Source organism: Ovis canadensis, chromosome 10 (assembly GCF_042477335.2).
Source record: "Ovis canadensis isolate MfBH-ARS-UI-01 breed Bighorn chromosome 10, ARS-UI_OviCan_v2, whole genome shotgun sequence".
NCBI classification, from domain to species: domain Eukaryota; kingdom Metazoa; phylum Chordata; class Mammalia; order Artiodactyla; family Bovidae; genus Ovis; species Ovis canadensis.
In genome coordinates, this window is record NC_091254.1 from 16,498,319 (window position 1) to 16,519,258 (window position 20,940).

The 20,940-nt window shown below is 41.0% G+C and overlaps 1 protein-coding gene across 3 annotated transcripts in view; it reads left to right on the top strand.

Moving 5' to 3' along the window:
• The window catches only part of DIAPH3 (diaphanous related formin 3), a 562,554-nt gene that overhangs the window by 38,755 nt on the left and 502,859 nt on the right, over positions 1–20,940 (top strand). For all 3 annotated transcript variants that reach the window (XM_069602158.1, XM_069602160.1, XM_069602159.1), the window contains one exon: positions 19,778–19,945. In XM_069602158.1, the coding sequence (XP_069458259.1) occupies positions 19,778–19,945 (168 nt within the window). The remainder of the gene's footprint in view (positions 1–19,777; positions 19,946–20,940) is intronic.

Below are 20,940 nucleotides of genomic sequence, written 5' to 3' on the forward strand. Positions count from 1 at the left end.
TGTTAAGTGATAATGAGGACTGTTTATTAGCTGTGTGCCAAGTAGCATTCCAAATATTAGCTTTATAAACAAATTTAGTTTCCACAACAAGCCTCTGAGTAGGCCTTGTTACTATTCCATTTTTCAAAGATGAAGAAACTGAGGCAAGAGAGAGTACTAGTTACTTGTGTAAAGTCATGTGAAGCAGCCAGGAAAACTGATAGACTGGCCCCAGGGAGCATGATCTTTGCCACGTGACTTACACTGCCACTTAAGCTCTGTCCCTGTCTCGGCTGAGAGTACCAGTGTAAAAACCAGTGTAAAACCTGGAAGTGTTTCCTTATTTTCTGCTTTTCTCCTACAGTCATTGGAATGAGTCTTCTGACCTTGAAACTGACCAGGAAAAGTTGTATCCTAGCCATTGATCTTAATCCTGAGAAATTATACTTGTAAAGACATATTGTATTTAAGGAGTTTTCTGTGATAAGAAATGAACTGTTTTGAGTATTTCTAGTAAGTAAACAAAACTGGAAAAGTTGTCTCAAAGGAGTAGTGATGTGTGTGACTTAGAGTTAGCAACAGGTAAAGGATATGTTTTCTTAATTGCAAAGAACATAGAAAAGCTTCTGTCTGGAAACCACAAATCTCGCAGCAGTGGCAGCTTGCCCCCAGGTGTAGGTGTAGGCTTTCTAGGTGCCCCTCCCAGGTCCTCCTGGAAGGGACTCCAGATTGCCTGGAGTTTCATGGCATGGGCGTGCATGCTGAGGGATCTGTGAGAAGCACCCTCTGGGCTCCGTGGGCCTGCAGACCCGCTCGGTGTACCTGACTCCGCTGCGTTCCCGGGTGTTCTTCCCTCTGCTGCTGGGGCACTGCAGGCGAATGTGCCTGCCCGGCCTCTGATTTGTCTACCTGCATGCTGTGCCTGTACCTACCTGGATTTGCGGTGTCTTGTGGAATATATATAAATTAGACATCACACTTATGAAAGAAAATAAAATGATTTGATTATCTGAATTTGTGCCTAACTCCCAAGTCTGGTCATGGAACGTAAATCATTAACTTTTTTTTTAAGTTCAATGGAAAAGAATAATTTAAAATAATTTTATCATATGGGCCTAGTAAGATTTAAAGCTTTCTGTACTGTAATTTAAGTTTATTCTCCATTTTTATTAATTTATTTTTCCTTTTAAAGTTAAAACCAATGATAAAGCAAAACGTATCATAATATATTCCACAGCTTTCCTGCAAAACCATATATTCAAAATACTCTGTGGAAAGTTAGTATACCAGGAACTTACCCAGAGGTGCAGTGGTTAAGAATCCTCCTGCCAGTGCAGTGGAGTGGGTTTGAGCCCTCGTCTGGGAGGATTCCAGGTGCCAGGGGCAGCCGGCCGTGGGCCCCGAGCGCTGCAGCCTGCGGACCTCGAGCCTGCGCTCTGCAGGAAGGGAAGTCCCCGCACTGAGAGGCCTGCACGCAGCAGCGAAGGCCCAGCGCAGCCAAGAATCAACCAGTAAGGGAATAAAGGAGGTATACCAGCGGGACAACTGAATCTACCTGAAAATAAGTCGTAAAAAACTTCAGCTGTTCACTCAGTTTGGTGGGACTTTCAGAGCACATTAATATGAGTTAATTAGCACTTCCTGTACTTAGATTTTCAGTAGTAACACTTCAGTGCTATCTTGGATTTTTAAATATTTATGGGCTGGTTTAGAGAGCTCCTCCTCAAATCAGTGGGAATTTGGAAATAAGATCAAGAGTTCTCAAGAGTTGAGTATGCTAAGATGCAGTAGAGTATGCAGACCTGTTTATTCATCCTTTTATCCGTTCATTCATGGAGCCTTTATTGAGGCCGTGGTACTGTTACAGACATGGCAGAGATGAATAATCTGTCTCTGCCCTCTGGGAACACTGAGGAAAAAAACTTGGGCACAAAACCAGTATACAGTTGAAGTGGGCTGGAATGGTGAATGGTAAGGAAGTGGGCTGGAATGGTGAATGGTAAGGTCAACTTTGGTCTTGGAGAAAACTTCATAGAAAGGTGACTTTTCAGCTGAGTTTCAAAGGACAGGTTGGAATATAGACTGGCAGGAGTGGTAGTAATTTTTTTCTTCTTTCTAATGATTTTACTCCTGGATATCAGTGGAATGGATTACAGTGCCTGTCTCAGATTGGCAAGTAGAAAGCAATTGTTGATAATTTCAGGTAATTTTTGGGTACTATTCGTCTAGGTCTTGAAAATAATGTGACATTTATAGAACTAATTTATATTTCCTTTCAAGCATATAGTAGTATAATATTGGAGTATATGTAATTAGAAACTGTACTTTAAGTGAAGTGAAGTGAAGTCGCTCAGTCATGTCCGACTCTTTGTGACCCCATAGACTGTAGCCTACCAGGCTCCTCTGTCCATGAGATTTTCCAGGCAATAGTACTGGAGTGGATTACCATTTCCTTCTTCAGGGGATCTTCCCAACACAGGGCTCAAACCCGGGTCTCCCACATTGTAGACAGACGCTTTACCATCTGAGCCACCAGGGAAGTCCGATATAGTCTTAAGTGCCAGACTAAAATAACCTGTACTGTATCTTGATAGTGGCGATGAGAGTTAATTCTGAAACCCCAGAGGTTTAATTAGTAGGAGAGTACTTTAAGTAGATGTGGACAAATATAACTTTGAGATATTTTGAATATTCAGTTCAACTCAGATCAGTCGCTCACTCGTGTCCAACTCTTTGCGACCCCATGGACTGCAGCACACCAGGCCTCTCTGTCCATCACCAACTCCAGGAATTTACTCAAAACTCATGTCCATTGAGTCAATAATGCCATCCAACCATCTCATCCTCTGTTGTCCCCTTCTCCTCTTGCCTTCAGTCTTTCTCATCATCAGGGTCTTTTAAAATGAGTCAATTCTTCACATCAGGTGGCCAAAATGTTCGAGCTTCAGGTTCAGCATAAGTATTTCCAATGAATATTCAGGACTGATTCCCTTTAGAATGGACTGGTTGGATCTCCTTGCTCTCCAACGGACTCTCAAGAGTCTTATCCAACACCAAAGTTCAAAAGCATGAATTCTTCGGCAGAAAGCTTTCTTTATAGTCCAACTCTCACATCCATACATGACTACTGGAGAAACCATAGCTTTGACTAGACAGACCTTTGTTGGCAAAGTAATGTCTCTGCTTTGTAATATGCTGTCTAGGTTGTTATAACTTTTCTTGCAAGAAGCAAGTGTCTTTGAATGTCATGGCTGCAGTCACCATCTGCAGTGACTTTGGAGCCCAAGAAAATAAGGTCTGTCACTGTTCCATTGTTTCCTTATCTATTTGCCATGAAGGGATGGGACCAGATGCCATGCTGTTTCTTTTTTGAATGTTGAGTTTTAAGCCAGTTTTTTCACTCTCCTCTTTCCCCTTCATAAAAAGGCTCTTTAGTTCCTCTTTGCTTTCTGCAATAAGGGTGGTGTCATCTGTATATCCGGAGAAGGCGGTGGCACCCCACTCCAGTACTCTTGCCTGGAAAATCCCATGAACGGAGGAGCCTGGTGGGCTGCAGTCCATGGGGTCGCTAAGAGTCGGACACGACTGAGTGACTTCACTTTCACTTTTCACCTTCATGCATTGGAGAAGGAAATGGCAACCCACTCCAGTGTTCTTGCCTGGAGAATCCCAGGGACGGGGGAGCCTGGTGGGCTGCTGTCTCTGGGGTCGCACAGAGTCGGACATGACTGAAGCGACTTAGCAGCAGCATCTGTATATCTGAGGTTATTAATATTTCTCCCGACAGTCTTGATTCCAGCTTGTGCTTCCTCCAGTCCAGCATTTCTTATGATGTACTCTGCATATAAGTTAAATAAGCAGGGTGACAATATATAGCCTTGATGTACTCCTTTCCCAATTTGGAACAAGTTTGTTGTTCCATGTCCAGTTCTAACTTGCTTCTTGACCTGCATGCACATTTCTCAGCAGGCAGGCAGGTGCTCTGGTATTCCCATCTCTTTCAGAATTTTCCACAGTTTATTATGATCCACACAGTCAAAGGCTTTGGCATAGTCAATAAAGCAGAAATAGATGTTTTTCTGGAACTCTCTTGGTTTTTTGATAATGCAGCAGATGTTGGCAATTTGATCTCTGGTTCGTCTGCCTTTTCTAAATCCAGCTTGAATATCTGGAAGTTCATGGTCACGTACTGTTGAAGCCTGGCTTGGATAATTTTGAGCATTGCTTTGTTGGTGTGTGAGATGAATGCAGTTGTGCGGTAGTTTGAGCATTCTTTGGCATTGCCTTTCTTTGAGATTGGAATGAAAACTGATGTTTTCCAGCCCTGTGGCCACTGCTGAGTTTTCCAAATTTGCTGGCATATTGAGTGCAGCACTTTCACAGCATCATCTTTTAGGATTTGAAATAGCTCAACTGAAATTCCATCACCTCCACTAGCTTTATTCGTAGTGATGCTTCCTAAGGCCCACCTGACTTCGTATTCCAGGATGTGTGGCTCTAGGTGAGTGATCACACGATCGTAGTTATCTGGGTCATGACGGCCTTTTTTGTATAATTCTGTGTATTCTTGTCACCTCTTCTTAATATCTTCTGCTTCTGTTAGGTTCATACCATTTCTGTCCTGTATTGTGCCGATCTTTGCATGAAATTTTCCCTTGGTATCTCTGATTTTCTTGAAGAGATCTCTAGTCTTTCCCATTCTGTTGTTTTCCTCTGTTTCTTTGCATTGATCTCTGAGGAAGGCTTTCTTATCTTTCCTTGCTATTGTTGGAACTCTGCATTCAGATGAATATATTTTTCCTTTTCTCCCTTGCCTTACTCTACTCTTTTCCCAGCTATTTGTAAGGCCTCATCAGACAACCATTTTGCCTTTTTCCATTTCTTTCTCTTTGGGATGGTCTTGATCACTGCCTCCTGTACAGTGTCACAAATCTCTGTCCATAGTTCTTCAGGCACTCTATCGGATCTAATCTTTTGAATCTATTTGTCACTTCCACTGTATAATCATAAGTGATTTGGTTTAGATCATACCTGAATGGTCTAGTGGTTTTCCCTACTTTCTTCAGTTTGAACCTGAATTTGGCAATAAGCAGTTCATGATCTGAGCCATAGTCAGCTCCTGATCTTATTTCTGCTGACTGTATTGAGGTTCTTTATCTTTGGCTGCAGATAATTTAATCAATCTGATTCCTGATCTTATTTCTGCTGACTGTATTGAGGTTCTTTATCTTTGGCTGCAGAGAATATAATCAATCTGATTTCGGCATTGACCATCTGGTGATGTCCATGTGTAGAGTCTTCTCTTGTGTTGTTGGAGGAGGGTGTTTGCTATGACCAGTGCGTTCTCTTGGCAGATCTCTTATTAGCCTTTGCCCTGTTTCATTCTGTCTCCAAGGCCAAATTTGCCTGTTACTCCAGGTATTTCCTGACTTCCTACTTTTGCATTCCAGACCCCTATAATGAAAGGACATCTTCTTTGTGTGTTAGTTCTAGAAGGTCTTGTAGGTCTTCATAGAACCATTCAACTTCAGCTTCTTCAGCATTATTGGTCAGGGCATAGACTTGGATTACCATCATATTGAATGGTTTCCCTTGGAAACGAACAGAGATCATTCTGTCATTTTTGAGATTGCATCCAATTATTGCATTTTGGACTCTTTTGTTGACTATGATGGCTCCTCCATTTCTTCTAAGGGATTCTGCCCACAGTAGTAGGTATAATGGTTATCTGAGTTAAATTCACCCTTTCCAGTCGATTTTAGTCTGTTGATTCCTAAAATGTTGATGTTGTCTTGTTTGACCACTTCTAATTTGCCTTGATTCATGGACCTAACATTGCAGGTTCCTATGCAGTATTGCTTTTTACAGCATCAGACTTTACTTCCATCACTGGTCACATCCACAACTGGGTGTTGCTTATGCTTTGACTTCATTCTTTTTGGAGTTATTTCTCCACTGATCTCCAGTAGCATATTGGGCAGCTACCGACCTGGGGAGTTCCTCTTTCAGTGTCCTATCTTTTTGCCTTAGAGTGGGACACAGACTGTATAATGGGGAAGCACTAGGTGTATGGGCAGCTAATCCAGTCTTGAGGTGTCAGAATGGCTACTACATGAGACGTTGTGCAAATTGAAGCCTGAATTGAAATTATCCAGATAAATGGTTAGGTTCTAGGCACAAGAAACAGCTTGCGCATGTGTAGAAGTTTCTAGGTTATTCATTACGTCTAGATTATATAGTCTAATGGTGGTGGAGTCGTGAAGAGATTTTCTCAGGAGGAAGTAAGATTAAGGTTAAAGTGGACCTTTGAGCCATAGTAAGATATTTGAGTGTCATCCTCTGAGCAGTGGCATTACAGATGCTGAGAGGCGTGAAGTACAGGAGTGAGGGAGATGATTTGGTCTTGATTTCAGTAAGATCTGTGCAGAGATTAGTTTGGGGAGTGGTAGGGACAGGGGCCAGTGAAGACACTGGAGCAAGTTAGGAGGCTGTACCAATTGTCCAGGTGGCCTGAAGTAGGGCAGTAGTGGTAGGGGCAGAGGGCAGAGGCAAGATGAATTAGGTCTGTTTGGTTTGATTTATGTTTTCTAGTTAATTTTCATTAAAGTTGTTATAGTTCAAATCACTTGTCTGCTGACTGGAGACAACCTCAGAAGTCCACATCTTCAGTATGCATGTGTATGCTTCTCTCCCAATCCAGGTCCATGTATTTTTCTAATCTGACAGTATCTCCCAACTTCTAAAGCCTTCAAAAACCCTCCTACTTTGCCCTTTGGAACTCAAAGTCTGTCATCTTTGAATGTTTGCTTTCCTTGTTGCAGTACTTGAAACCTAGGGGTTATTTGAAGACTTTATTTTCCTGGTAGCTTTTTCCTTCAAAGGCTTCCAGCTCTTCTTGAGCATTTCTATTGCATTTCTCCATGTTAGTCTCAACTGTGGGTCATCTCGTCCCTCCCATTGATTCATTGCAGGCATTAGAACTTAAGTTCCTTTCTTTTACACCACTATTTCTGTTATTATTCCATTCGTACCTACCAGGGACACTTACTCTGGGGTCTGTGGTCCCCCAAGGGGTCTGTGGTAGAATTCATGGTATAATTGAACTTAATGGGAAAAGGATTAAATCTTTTAAATTAAGCTTTAAGTAAAATTTAGTATTTAAAAAAATCATACACATAAACAAAACAAAAAAACAAATGACCAGCTAAACAAAAGAACAGTAGGTTTGGGCCTGTGACTTTGTCACAGATAAGGAAAGCCTCTTTGCTATGTGGGCATCTCCACTGGATACTCTGCATATGGCACTTGGCTGTGGAATACATATTGCATTTTCAGTTCAGTTCAGTTGCTCAGTCTTGTCTGACTCTTTGAACCCCATGGACTGCAGCACGCCAGGCTTCCCTGTCCATCACCAACTCCCTGAGTTTGTTCAAACTCATCGTTGAGTCGGTGATGCCGTCCAACCATCTCATCCTCTGTTGTCCCCCTCTGCTCCTGCCTTCAGTCTTTCCCAGCATCAGGGTCCTTTACAGTGAGTTGACTCTTTGCATCAGGTGGTCAAAGTATTGGAGCTTCAGCTTCAGCATCAGTCCTTCCAATGAATATTCAGGACTGATTTCCTTTAGGATGGACTGTTTGTATCTCCTTGCAGTCCAAGGGACTCTCAAGAGTCTTCTCCAACACCACAGTTCAAAAGCATCAATTCTTCAGTGCTCAGCCTTCCTTATGGTCCAACTCTCAAATCTGTACATGACTACTGGGAAAACTATAGCTTTGACTAGACGGACTTTTGTTGGCCAAGTAACGTCTCTGCTTTTGAATATGCTACCTAGTTTTGTCATGGCTTTTCTTCCAAGAAGCAAGTTTCTTTTAATTTCATGGCATAACTTATTTTCAAGCAATTTAAAGGAATTTCAAGATTATAACTGTTAAGTGTATTTCTCTCTTAATGATATTAAAATACTGTATAAAATCTAAATGTGAACAAATCATTGTAAGTAAGTAATTTTGGGGAGGCGGTGATACATTTTCATCTTTTCAAAGGATCCTCTGGTTAAAAAACTTTTCATAAATTTCAGTAATACAATTTAAGAGTGGGAAATGACCATTTGTAGTATTTAGGAGTATTGAAGGTAGGGTATAGTAGTTGGTAGGTTGGTGGGAATTGTTACCACGTGATAAGATTGTTCCTATGACTGAGATGCTTAGCTTATCCATTTGAAACAGTGAATGGCCAGTTTTCCTCCCCAGGAAGATGTCTCTTTGTGACAGAGATGTCATAGCATTTTAGTAAAGATCATGGGACTCTTCAGCTGTTCACATGCACTATCTCCTGTAATTCTGATTTAGCCTCACCTGGTTTCCTTTGCATCCCTTTCCAAAGACTCTTTTGAGGTTCTTTCTCCACCCCAGAATTAATCACTTGTCTCTATCTGTTGCTAATTTACTTGAGGGCATTTACTGTATTTTTTACCTTTATTTGTAATTTGTTACTGTATTTTCTTTTCCCCCAAGTGGTAATCTGTGGGTTGGCACTATATTTTCTATGTTTTATCATCCAATAATTGCTTAGTCATACCTTCAGGTACTAATTGACTGCCAGCTACTGTTTTGTAGGCTAAACACACAAAGATGCCCGTCCGTTACCTGCTGCTGTGTAAGAAATTGAGCCAGATCAGCAAACATTTACGATGCCACACTGTTTCTGTTTCCTGACCTCCCACTCTTGCACTCCAGCCCCTGTAATGGAAAGGACATCTTTTTGGGTGTTAGTTCTGAAAGGTCTTGTAGGTCTTCATAGAACTGTTCAACTTCAGCTTCTTCAGTGTTACTGGTTGGGGCATAGACTTGGATTATTACCATTGATATTGAATGATTTGCCTTGGAAACGAACAGAGATCATCCTGTCGTTTTTGAGACTGCATCCAAGTACTGCATTTTGGACTCTCTTGTTGACCATGATGGCTACTCCATTTCTTCTGAGGGATTCCTGCCCGCAGTAGTAGATATAATGGTCATCTGAGTGAAATTCACCCATTCCAGTCCATTTTAGTTCACTGATTCCTAGAATGTCGATGTTCACTCTTGCCATCTCTTGTTTGACCACTTCCAATTTGCCTTGATTCATGGACCTGACATTCCAGGTTCCTTTGCAATATTGCTCTTTACAGCATCGGACCTTGCTTCTATCACCAGTCACATCCACAGCTGGGTATTGTTTTTGCTTTGGTTCCGTCCCTTCATTCTTTTTGGAGTTATTTCTCCACTCCAGTAGCATATTGGGCACCTACTGACCTAGGGAGTTCCTCTTTCAGTTGAAGTATTTCAAATCCTGAAAGATGATGTTGTGAAAGTGCTGCACTCAATATGCCAGCAAATTTGGAAAACTCAGCAGTGGCCACAGGACTGGAAAAGGTCAGTTTTCATTCCAATCCCAAAGAAAGGCAATGCCAAAGAATACTCAAACTACCACACAATTGCACTCATCTCACATGCTAGTAAAGTAATGCTCAAAATTCTCCAAGCCAGGCTTCAGCAATACGTGAACTGTGAACTTCCTGATGTTCAAGCTGGTTTTAGAAAAGGCAGAGGAACCAGAGATCAAATTGCCAACATGCGCTGGATCATGGGAAAAGCAAGAGGGTTCCAGAAAAACATCTATTTCTGCTTTATTGACTATGCCAAAGCCTTTGACTGTGTGGATCACCAGAAACTGTGGAAGATTCTGAAAGAGATGGGAATACCAGACCAGCAGACCTGCCTCTTGAGAAACCCATATGCAGGTCAGGAAGCAACAGTTAGAACTGGACATGGAACAACAGACTGGTTTCAAATAGGAAAAGGAGTGCGTCAAGGCTGTATATTGTCACCCTGCTTATTTAACTTCTCTGCAGAGTACATCATGAGAAATGCTGGGCTGAAGAAGCACAAGCTGGAATCAAGATTGCCAGGAGAAATATCAATAACCTCAGATATGCAGATGACACCACCCTTATGGCAGAAAGTGAAGAGGAACTAAGAAGCCTTTTGATGAAAGTGAAAGAGGAGAGTGAAAAAGTTGGCTTAAAGCTCAACATTCAGAAAACGAAGATCATGGCATCCGGTCCCATTACTTCATGGAAAATGGACGGGGAAACAGTGGAAACAGTGTCAGACTTTATTTTTGGGGGCTCCAAAATCACTGCAGATGGTGACTGCAGCCATGAAATTAAAAGACACTTACTCCTTGGAAGAAAAGTTGCGACCAACCTGGATAGCATATTCAAAAGCAGAGACATTACTTTGCCGACTAAGGTCCGTCTGTGGTTTTTCCAGCAGTCATGTATGGATGTGAGAGTCGGACTGTGAAGAAGGCTGAGTGCCGAAGAATTGATGCTTTTGAACTGTGATGTTGGAGAAGACTCTTGAGAGTCCCTTGGACTGCAAGGAGGTCCAATCAGTCCATTCTGAAGGAGATCAGCCCTGGGATTTCTTTGGAAGGAATGATGCTAAAGCTGAAAATCCAGTACTTTGGCCACCTCATGTGAAGAGTTGACAAATTGGAAAAGAGTCTGATGCTGGGAGGGATTGGGGGCAGGAGGAGAAGGGGACGACAGAGGATGAGATGGCTGGATGGCATCACTGACTCGATGGACGTGAGTCTGAGTGAACTCCGGGAGATGGTGATGGACAGGGAGGCCTGGTGTGCTCCGATTCATGGGGTTGCAAAGAGTGGGACACGACTGAGTGACTGAACTGAACTGAACTGTTTCTGTGGGTCAGGCGTTTGAAAGTTGCTTGGCTGGGTGGTTGTGGCTTGTTGTCTCATGAGGTTGCAGTGAAGACGTTGGCCAAAGGTCTCATCAGCTGATCATTTGACTGGGGCTTCTGGGATGGCTCACAGACGTGGCTGTTGGCAGGATGCCTCCCTGCTTCTTTAGCTTTGTTAGCTCAGTTCTTTGCCCCGTGGGCCTTCCCCTAGGTCTTCTTGAGTGTCCTTGTGATCTGGCAGCAGGCATATCATAGAGTGAGTCATCCAAGAAAGAGCAAGACAGAAGCTGGAATGTCTTTTGTGAGTTAGTCTTGGAAATGACACTCCAGTATTTTCATAGTGTGCTGTTGCTTACACAAGTCAGGGGATCCCTGAGGGCTGTCCTTGAGAATGGCCAGCACAACTAAGACAGCTGAAGATTTGTCTAGGGTGGCACTTACATTTTAGTGGGAGAGAGGCAGAGTTAACAATTACAGAAGAAAATGACAGGCTTTCTTAAGTCATACTCAGCACAGATGAAGGAAATTAACCATGTGCTGTGACAGACGGGAACGTGAGTGGGCTCATATTCTACTTAAGATGGAGTGGTCCACCTTTTAACCTGACGCTGAGAGGTGAGAGGTACTTTTATTTCTATTAACAGCTCACTGCCATATTAATTAAGCATGGCGTCCCTCCTTCAGATAGCTTTATCATGGCATTCTCTTCAGTCTTCTATGAGTTTAACCAGTTCTTCAACAAAGATGCTGTTGTGGAAATTTGAGGGATTTGCTTAGGGTAACCCAGCAAGTGAGGGGCTGGGCAGGATTCAGAAGTCAGACTCTGGAGTTCTATTTTTAGAACTAAAAATTATTTTTAGTAATAAAGCTAATTAAAAAGCCAGGTTATTTTAGCTGTTAGGTTTTTTCCTCATCTTAAAGGTAGTGCAAGATTGCAATTGATAATTTTGAGTGGTTTTTTTTTTTTTTTGATTTCAGGTATGTGTTCAAATAGAATTAATTCAATAATTAAAATGAACCTTTATTTGTTTAATGATTCTCCTGGATTGCATGAAAATATCTTCTCCCTTCTGGATTCTAAGAGTGTGTGTTTATGATCACACATAGTTTTTCTATCTTTTCATGTTTTAAAATGACTAATAATTACACATCTTCCTTTTGTTTAAAATGTAAAAATATCACTCCTCTGTTAGTATTGAAAAACATTGTAACAGTAAAAAGTGTGTTTTCACTCTTCAGTTCAGTCAGTCGTGTCCAACTCTTTGCGACCCCATGAATTGCACCCCGGCCTCCCTGTCCATCACCAACTCCCGGAGTTTACTCAAACTCACATCCATTGCGTCAGTGATGCCATCCGGCCATCTCATCCTCTGTCGTCCCCTTCTCCTCCTGCCCCCAATCCCTCCCAGCATGAGAGCCTTTTCCAGTGAGTCAACTCTTTGCATGAGGTGGCCATAGTACTGGAGTTTCAGCTTTAGCATCATTCAGTCCAAAAAAATCCCCGGGTTGATCTCCTTCAGAATGGACTGGTTGTATCTCCTTGCAGTCCAAGGGACTCTCAAGAGTCTTCTGCAACACACAGTTCAAAAGCATCAATTCTTCGGCACTCAGCCTTCTTCACAGTCCGACTCTCACATCCATACATGACCACAGGAAAAGCATAGCCTTGACTAGATGGACCTTAGTCGGCAAAGTAATGTCCCTGCTTTTGAATATGCTATCCAGGTTGGTCGCAACTTTTCTTCCAAGGAGTAAGTGTCTTTTAATTTCATGGCTGCAGTCACCATCTGCAGTGATTTTGGAGCCCCCCAAAATAAAGTCTGACACTGTTTCCACTGTTTCCCCGTCCATTTTCCATGAAGTAATGGGACCGGATGCCATGATCTTCGTTTTCTGAATGTTGAGCTTTAAGCCAACTTTTTCACTCTCCTCTTTCACTTTCATCAAGAGTCTTTTTAGTTCCTCTTCACTTTCTGCCATAAGGGTGGTGTCATCTGCATATCTGAGGTTATTGATTTATCTCCCGGCAATCTTGATTCCAGCTTGTTCTTCCTCCATGCCAGCATTTCTCATGATGTCCTCTGCACATAAGTTAAATAAGCAGGGTGACAATATACAGACTTGACGTCCTCCTTTTCCTGTTTCGAACCAGTCTGTTGTTCCATGTCCAGTTCTAACTGTTGCTTCCTGACCTGCATATGGGTTTCTCAAGAGGCAGGGCAGATGTTTTGGTATTCCCACCTCTTTCAGAATTTTCCACAGTTTATTGTGATCCACACAGTCAAAGGCTTTGGCATAGTCAATAAAGCAGAAATAGATGTTTTTCTGGAACTGTCTTGCTTTTTCCATGTCTTATAAAATAGCTAAATATCCAATAGTTTTTAGAGCCTGTTTCTAGTTAATTTTTTAAACTGTCATTACTGATTATCACTGTTAGATAATACTCAGTATGGTGCTCATTTAACTTCCCCTGAAGATAAGTGATACTAATTTATGAAATCCTGTACACCCCAGACACAGCTGAAGTCATATTAATGAAATGTGTGTACAACCTCCAAATAGCTTTATAATGGGATTCCCTCTGTCTCCTGTATATTTAACCAGCTGTTCAACAAAGGCAAACTGTATACTTTGCATACTTGGGTTGTGTTTCTATCTCAACTTTAAGAGAATTTCACATGAAATTAAGAGTACCCATCCAAGTGCACCTTGTAAAATACATACAGTTGCAGTCAAATTGCCAAAGGTAAACAACAAGCGATGAACACAGCATGATGGTGATTTCTGTCATGTTTTTATATACAAAACTGTTTTAAAAGTTTGCTTTTATGTTCTCTTGTGCCTTGCTTTAAGCAAATTGTGTGTGTAACTCTGTGAAAGATGAATTAGGAGTGATTTCCCCCCCCTATTTATGAGTAAAGTCATAGAATCATCTCTTTAAAGAAAGATAAAACTTCCTTAGAACATTTACACTGATTTGGTAATAATGTTCACTCTGTATCTGGCTTTGTATGTGTGCTCAAAATGTTTGGAATCTACTTGTAGTGCTTGATAGAGCATTATATACCTGAAAATGTTTTCAGTTTAACCCTGAGGTCTTCAACAAATTCAGTTTACTCTTTGTTCTAGTATAGGAGGAAGGGTTGCATTTATTTTTGTCCTATGGTTCCTTCCTTATTTTGTCTTTCAATCCTCTCTGATCTAGGAAAATAAAAGCATTGAAACTACGAAACACTGTTTTGTTTTTTTTTTTGCATTTTTATAGATTTAGCAGTTAGAAGAGGGATGTGCTAATTTTCCCTATCTTGTCATTAGCTCGGTAGGCTAGAGAAGAGATCTGGTGCACATTTGTTTCAATAGTTGGATAAAAGCCAACCCTCGCCTAGAATTTAGGTGCTAAGCATATGGTGGAGATGTGATAATTCTGTATTATTATTTTACAAATTGTAGTATTATTTATTGATACAAATGCAGTTCTGTGTCTAAAATCATAATGCATTGAGTTTTAAAATTTTCTTTGTGCTATTTTGTAGTCTAAATTTGTTGTTCATTCGTGTCTGACTCTTTGTGACCCCATGGACTGCAGCATGCCAGTCCTCGCCGTCTGTCACCAACTCCCAGAGCTTGCTCAAACTCATGTCCATTGAGTCGATGATGCCATCCAACCATTTCATCCTCTGTTGTCCCCTTCTCCTCCTGCCTTCAATCTTTCCCAGCATCAGGGTCTTTTTCAATGAATTGGCTCTTCACCTCAGTGGCCAAAGTAATGGAGCCTCAGCTTCAGTCCTTCCAATGAATATTCATGGTTGATTTCCTTTCGTATTGACTAGTTTGATCTCCTTGCTATTAAAGGGAATCTCAAGAGTCTTCTCCAGCACCACAATTTGAAAGCATCAGTTCTTCTGATGCTTCTTTAGGGTCAGCCTTCCTTAGGGTCCAACTCTCACATCCATACATGACTACTGCAAAAACCATAGTTTTGTCTATATGGACCTTTGTTGGCAAAGTGACATCTCTGCTTTTTAATATGCTGTCTAGGTTTGTAATAGCTTTTCTTCCAAGGAGCAAGTGTCTTTTCATTTCATGGCTGCAGTCACTGTCCACAGTGATTTTGGAGCACAAGAAGATAAAGTCTGTCACTGTAGTCTAAATAGCATGACATTTTTATGTATGAAAGTGTTTTGGAGCTTGTTTTTTGTTATTTAAACAAGTAGTTTCCTCATTGAAGAATTAAACAAATGCATTCAACCTGATGCTTCATTTCAGTCTCTTAGTACAGTGTATGGATTGAAGGGGCTCAATTAATAATTAGTTATTGTTATTTTTACGACTTTTAGAGATTTTTATTTTAAAGCATTTTGATTTTTGGTGAAAAATAAGATTTTGATTTCTTCTACCACTGTTGCGTCTGCCTACAATGTGGGAGACCTGGGTTCGATCTATGGGTTGGGAAGATCTCCTGGAGAAGGAAATGGCAACCCACTCCAGTACTCTTGCCTGGAAAATCCTATGGAAAGAGGAGCCTGGTAGGCTACCGTCCATGGGGTCACAAAGAGTCGGACACGACTGAGTGACTTCACTCACTCACTCACTCACTCACTCACCACTGTTAGAAGCTAAGTATTCACAAATTAGCTTGTGAATTGCTTAAGCTTACTCTTCCCATTTATTGACATGTTTACATTTATAATATTGATGTTGCATTAATAGTGTTTTGCTTAATTTTGCTTCCTTGTAAGTATAGCATATTAATGAACTTTGTGTGTCTGTGTGTGTGTGTGTGTGTGTGGTGTGAAGAGGAGTCAGTATAGTTTCTACACCCAAGGGTTGATGTTACATGTATAGACTCAATGGCAATGAAGTAGTGATTCAAAAGACTGAGGAACCAGCCCAATTTCTTAACTGTTCGATGTCCCTAGTTTTTTAAAACAAGTATCAAGAATTGAAGTAATGATATCCATAGAAATATAACTTGTGGACGTATATTCATGTGAAATAATTTCATGTTTCTGAGGTGTTTCACAGCAGGGAGGTTTTATGTTGGTGACTTAGCTGCCCTTTTTCTTTTGCTATATTGTATATACTTATTACATTTTCTACATAGCCGTATAATTACCTGTTTATATGCTTGTCTCCTCCACTTGATTGTTATTTAAGTTATTTACATTCACATAGCTGATTTATTTTTGTATCACTGACTTGCTCTTTATTTCTTTTTGTGTATTTGGTATTCCATTTCCATCAATTCTGCTTGAAAAACCTCTTTTGACACTTTTTGTAGTCGAGGTCTGCTGTAAACAGATTCTCTCAGCTTTTGCTTGTCTGGAAATGTCTTTATTTTGCTTCTGTTTATGAAAAGTGGTTTTACTTGACATTGAATTCTAGGATGAGGGTATTTTCCTTTCAGTTCCTCAAGGATACCATTCGGTTGTCTTTTGTTGGCATTGTTTCTGGTGAAAAATTTGTATCATTTTTGTTTAGTATTTAATGTCTTCTTTTCTTTGGGTGTATTTTTATGGTTTGCCCTTTAATTTTAATTTTCAGTAGTTTGACTGTGAGGGTCCTACCTATGGGTGGTGTTTGCTTGTTTTGTATTTTTTCTGGGGATTGCTGAGCTTCTTAGATCTGTGAATGGATAGATGTATATGTCTGTATCTGTATTTATAATACTCTTTTCTCTTCTGCTGGGGACCCAAGCTACACTTGTGTTACAACATTTCATATTGTATCATGAATATTGGTTACTCTATTTTGTTTGTTTGTTTCAGTTTGAAAATTTTCTATTGATCTGTGTTTAGGTTCACCAGTTCTTTTCTCAGCAGTGTTCAGGTTCTTTTTAAGCCCGTCTAATGAATTCATTTCTGATACACTTTTCATTCTAATAGATTAAGAAAATAGTGTCCATGATTTGCTACTGAAATTCCCCATTGCATGGTCATAATTCCATTATACCCTTTAGCATTATTTTTATGAATCTTCTTTTAAATAGTCTGTTTAGTAATTCTGCCCTCTAGGCTGTCTCTCAGTCACTTGTTTTGACTGTGGGCCACATTTCTTGCTTCTTTGTGTCTTGTAACATTTGATTGTATAGGACATTTTATTTAATTACAGTAGAAATTAAATAATATTTGCTCCCAAGAGTGGGCATGCTCTTCTTTCAGACTCTTGAAATGGGGGCTGTGTCTCTGATCACTAGTTGAGCTGGGTTTGGTCTTCTGCTACTAGAGTTTTATTCAGCTTGTCTGTGGCCTCAAATCCTTTGCGGACTTGGGATCTGAGTGCTAATGAGATTCTGGCAATTTGCTTTTTGGTGTTAACACTTGAACTTTGGCTTTGGAAACCATGGAATATCTCTTTCTGCTTTGAAGTCTTGATGCCCATTTTTAGGATTTCTATAGTGTTCTTTTTTTGTTTTCAGTTCCGTTGCTGGCTCTCTTTCTTCAGAGACTTGGTATCCTGCCCCCAGCCTTCAGATAGCAGCTGGCGTGTGTGCTCTGAAGGTCTAGGTTTCTCTCAGGTCTCCTGGCTGGTCCAGAGGCTTTGGCAGGCAGCTGCTTTGCACTGGGAGAGGCCTCTCCTGCCTCGGAGCATCCCCATGTTTGGCTTTCCTGCTCTAACCCTGGCCACAGGCGTCTACCCCATGCAGTGTGTGAAGACTTGAGGGAAAGAGTTGGTTGGAGGGTGCAGACTCACTCTGTGGCTGGGACTTCATGACCCAGGACCTGGAAGTCTAATCTCTCATGCCAGCGCTCATGTGGCTGTCAATAGTTTGTTAAAAAACTTGGGCTGATTTTTCTTTACCTTTACTGAACTTATTCTTCTTCTTCAGCTCCTGTCAAGGATAAGAGCAGTCTGTTTCCTCCCAGTATTTAGTCAGTACCCGTGCATTGGAGAAGGAAATGGCAACCCACTCCAGTGTTCTTGCCTGGAGAATCCCAGGGACGGCGGAGCCTGGTGGGCTGCTGTCTATGGGGTCGCACAGAGTCGGACACGACTGAAGCGACGCAGCAGCAGCAGCAGCAGGTTTCCTTGTGTCCTCAGCTTCCTGAGATCAGCTTCCTGATGGGTTGAAAACAACAGCGAGAAGAATTCTGTCGGGTGTCTGGCTTCTTTTGGTTGTTAGGATGAGAGCAGTGGTGGTGTGGACTACTCTGTAATCCAACAGCCAGAAGCTGTTGTGTTGTTAGTACTTTAACATTTAGTCTGTGTTAGATGGGCCATGTGTGAGTATATATATCACATGGTATTTTTCCTTAGGATTATCTTCAAAGTGAATTTAAAGGCCTGTTTTGAAAGACAAATCTTGTTATCTTTGCATAATATTTTTTGAAGGCTTCCCTTGTGGCTCAGCTGGCAAAGAATCTTCCTACAATGTGTGAGATCTGGGTTCAGTCCCTTGGTTGGGAAGATCTGCTGGAGGAGGGCATGGCAACCCACTTGGACATTCTTGCTTGGAGAATCTCCACGGATAGAGGAGCCTGGCTTGCTGCAGTCCCTGGGGGTTGCAAAGAGTTGGACATGACTTAGCAACTAAGCAAAGAACATTATTATTTGCAAAAAATCCTATTTCTTTAGTGAAGTGAATAATCAATACCGTGACTTACTGTCTTTTTAAATAGAGAAGTTAAGTGTTATATTTCTTCAATGGGCCCTAGTAGCTCTATTCAGTAGAACCTCTGTCATGATAGATGTGTTCTTTATATGTTTTGACCAATATGGGAGCCACTAGACTCTTGTGGTTCGTGAACACTTGGTATGTGACTAGGGCAGCAAAGGAACTGAGTTTTAAAATTTAATTTACATTTAGATAACCGCACGTAGTTAATGGCTACCACAGTGAGTAGTACAGGTTTATGTACTACACATATATATGGTGAAAACAGTAGCTTAATGTGTGCACAGTTATGCTGAACAGTTCCAGAATCATAGTGTTTGTAAAGTACCCTTCTTTCCCTTTTTGATGACTACCACTTGAAACGCTGTGTGTGTCTGGATTCTCTGTGAGGAATAGAACTTGATAAATTCACGCTATTTTCAATGAATGAACAATTAGCTTTGTAAACTAATCTATGCATTTTCAAATATCCATGAACTATCTGTTGATACAATTGTAGAAGAAATCTCATTGCAATAAAAATCCAGTTTTATTTCTTGAGGCTTCAGTCTACTCTGTGGTGGTGGTGGTGGTGTAGTTGCTACCAGGCTCCTCTTTCCATGGGATTCTCCAAGCAAGGATACTAGAGTGGGTTGCCATTTCCTTCTCCAAGTCTACTCTGTAGTTATTCATAAAGTTCAAATACAGGCTAATCTGAATCAAGAGAAATGTGATGTCTCTCAGGCCAAGCTATGGAGATGTAAGTAAAATTCAGTTCTCTAAGTGCCTAAATCACATCTTTCCATCCCCTCCCAGTCCGAGTGTTGTATGTGCTATGAGAAGGACTCAGGAGGAGGGGCTCGAGGGTGAACTCTGAGTACCACTGTGATTGCCAGCCACCAAGTTAGCTGGGCTTCCCTCGTGGCTCAGGCGGTAAAGAGTTCATTTGCAGTGCAGGAGACCAGGGTTCGACTCCTGGGTTGGGAGGATCCCCTGGAGCAGGGCATGGCAACCCACTCCAGTGTTCTTGCCTGGAGAACCCCATGGACAGGGGGGCCTGGCGGGCTACAGTCCATGGGGTTGTAAGAGTCAGACATGACTTAGTGACTAAACCACCAAATTAGCTAAATTACCTTTGTAAAAATGCTTAATTTGTTAATCTGTAGCAAGGTCATTTATCATTACAATCTTCATTCTATAATCTTAAGATTGGAAGGAATCTTTTGAGTTTTTCTCTCTCTTCTGCCTTCAGACAGGATAGTTATGAAGACTCTTCACTTATTTTTATATTTATTATTTCTTTTAATCATAAAATTCACGTGCTAAATTGAATGCCTCTTGATGAAATCACAATGATGATATAACGGACCCTGTTTTTTCATTTTGGGAATTAAGTAAGTGTTGTTGAGAAGGGAATACTTACATGTGTGCTTTTTATTTTATCTTTCTTCATAGATGGATAGATTTGCCAGCATAAGAATTCCAGGGAGCAAAAAAGAGAGGCCTCCACTTTCCAACCTGAGGACTGCATTTTCAAACAATGATTGTTCTTCAGAAATGAATGAAAACATTCCAAAACCACTGTCAGAGAAGGAAATCTTAGAGCTTTTTGAAAAGATGATGGTAAGAATTTTGATTCATTATGAAGTGTTTGATGTAAAAGCCTTAGCTTTGGCTTATGTTCATGGAACTAAACATGTATGAAACTTAGGTTCCATAGGTGATTTCTGATGTCATTAAGATAGCTAGCACAAGGCATAGAGAGTTTTAGGATTACAAAAATAAGAATCTGAAGAAAAGTGTCATACCAGTTGTTTTACACAGAAGTACATAAAAACATAAACCCTCTAAATTATCAAGTGGTATACTTTTATCTTAAATAGATTATCTAAGTGATATGTCTGGTTCGGTTGCATTTGAGAATGACAGTCACAGTGCTTTGCTGTGTGTGTTGTTAAGTGTGCTGATTTTTGGACCTTGTTTGAGCTCTTAGTTCCCACAGTAACCATGTTTGCATAGTCCTGCAACAGTTAAGTCTGCAGACACTTGAACTCACTTGCTTTGGGGTGTGCCTTTGTAACTCTTCTATAACCACGAGTTAATATAATTTCAGTCTAGAACAAAGAGAATGTAACCTTTTTTTTTTTTTTTGCTAGCCTTTGCATCTGTTTATGAGACTTGTGTAAGGCAGATTTCTTCAAGACTGCCTTTGAGGACTCAAGATAGTAAACTGCCCTCTTATCCATGCATCGTGTGTTTGAATCAGGACCTAAATTGTCTGAGATTCTGGAATGGTACTGTTTCGGTTCACCTTGTTAAGACAGTTTTCTCCCTTGTATTATAGTTGCTGGTGTCATCTGAGTAAGTAGAGCAAGTAGGCCAGCGATAGACATTTGCGAAGGCATACCACAAGCTGTTAAAGTATAACATCGGAAGTACAGAACATAGTTGATGATTTTCTGTTCTGAATATGATGACTTTAGAAGTATTTTCCTGTTAGTCTTACCCTTCTCCTAGCTGAGAGTATTCAGTTCAGTTCAGTCGCTCAGTCGTGTCCGACTCTTTGCGACCCCATGAATCGCAGCACGCCAGGCCTCCGTGTCCATCACCAACTCCCG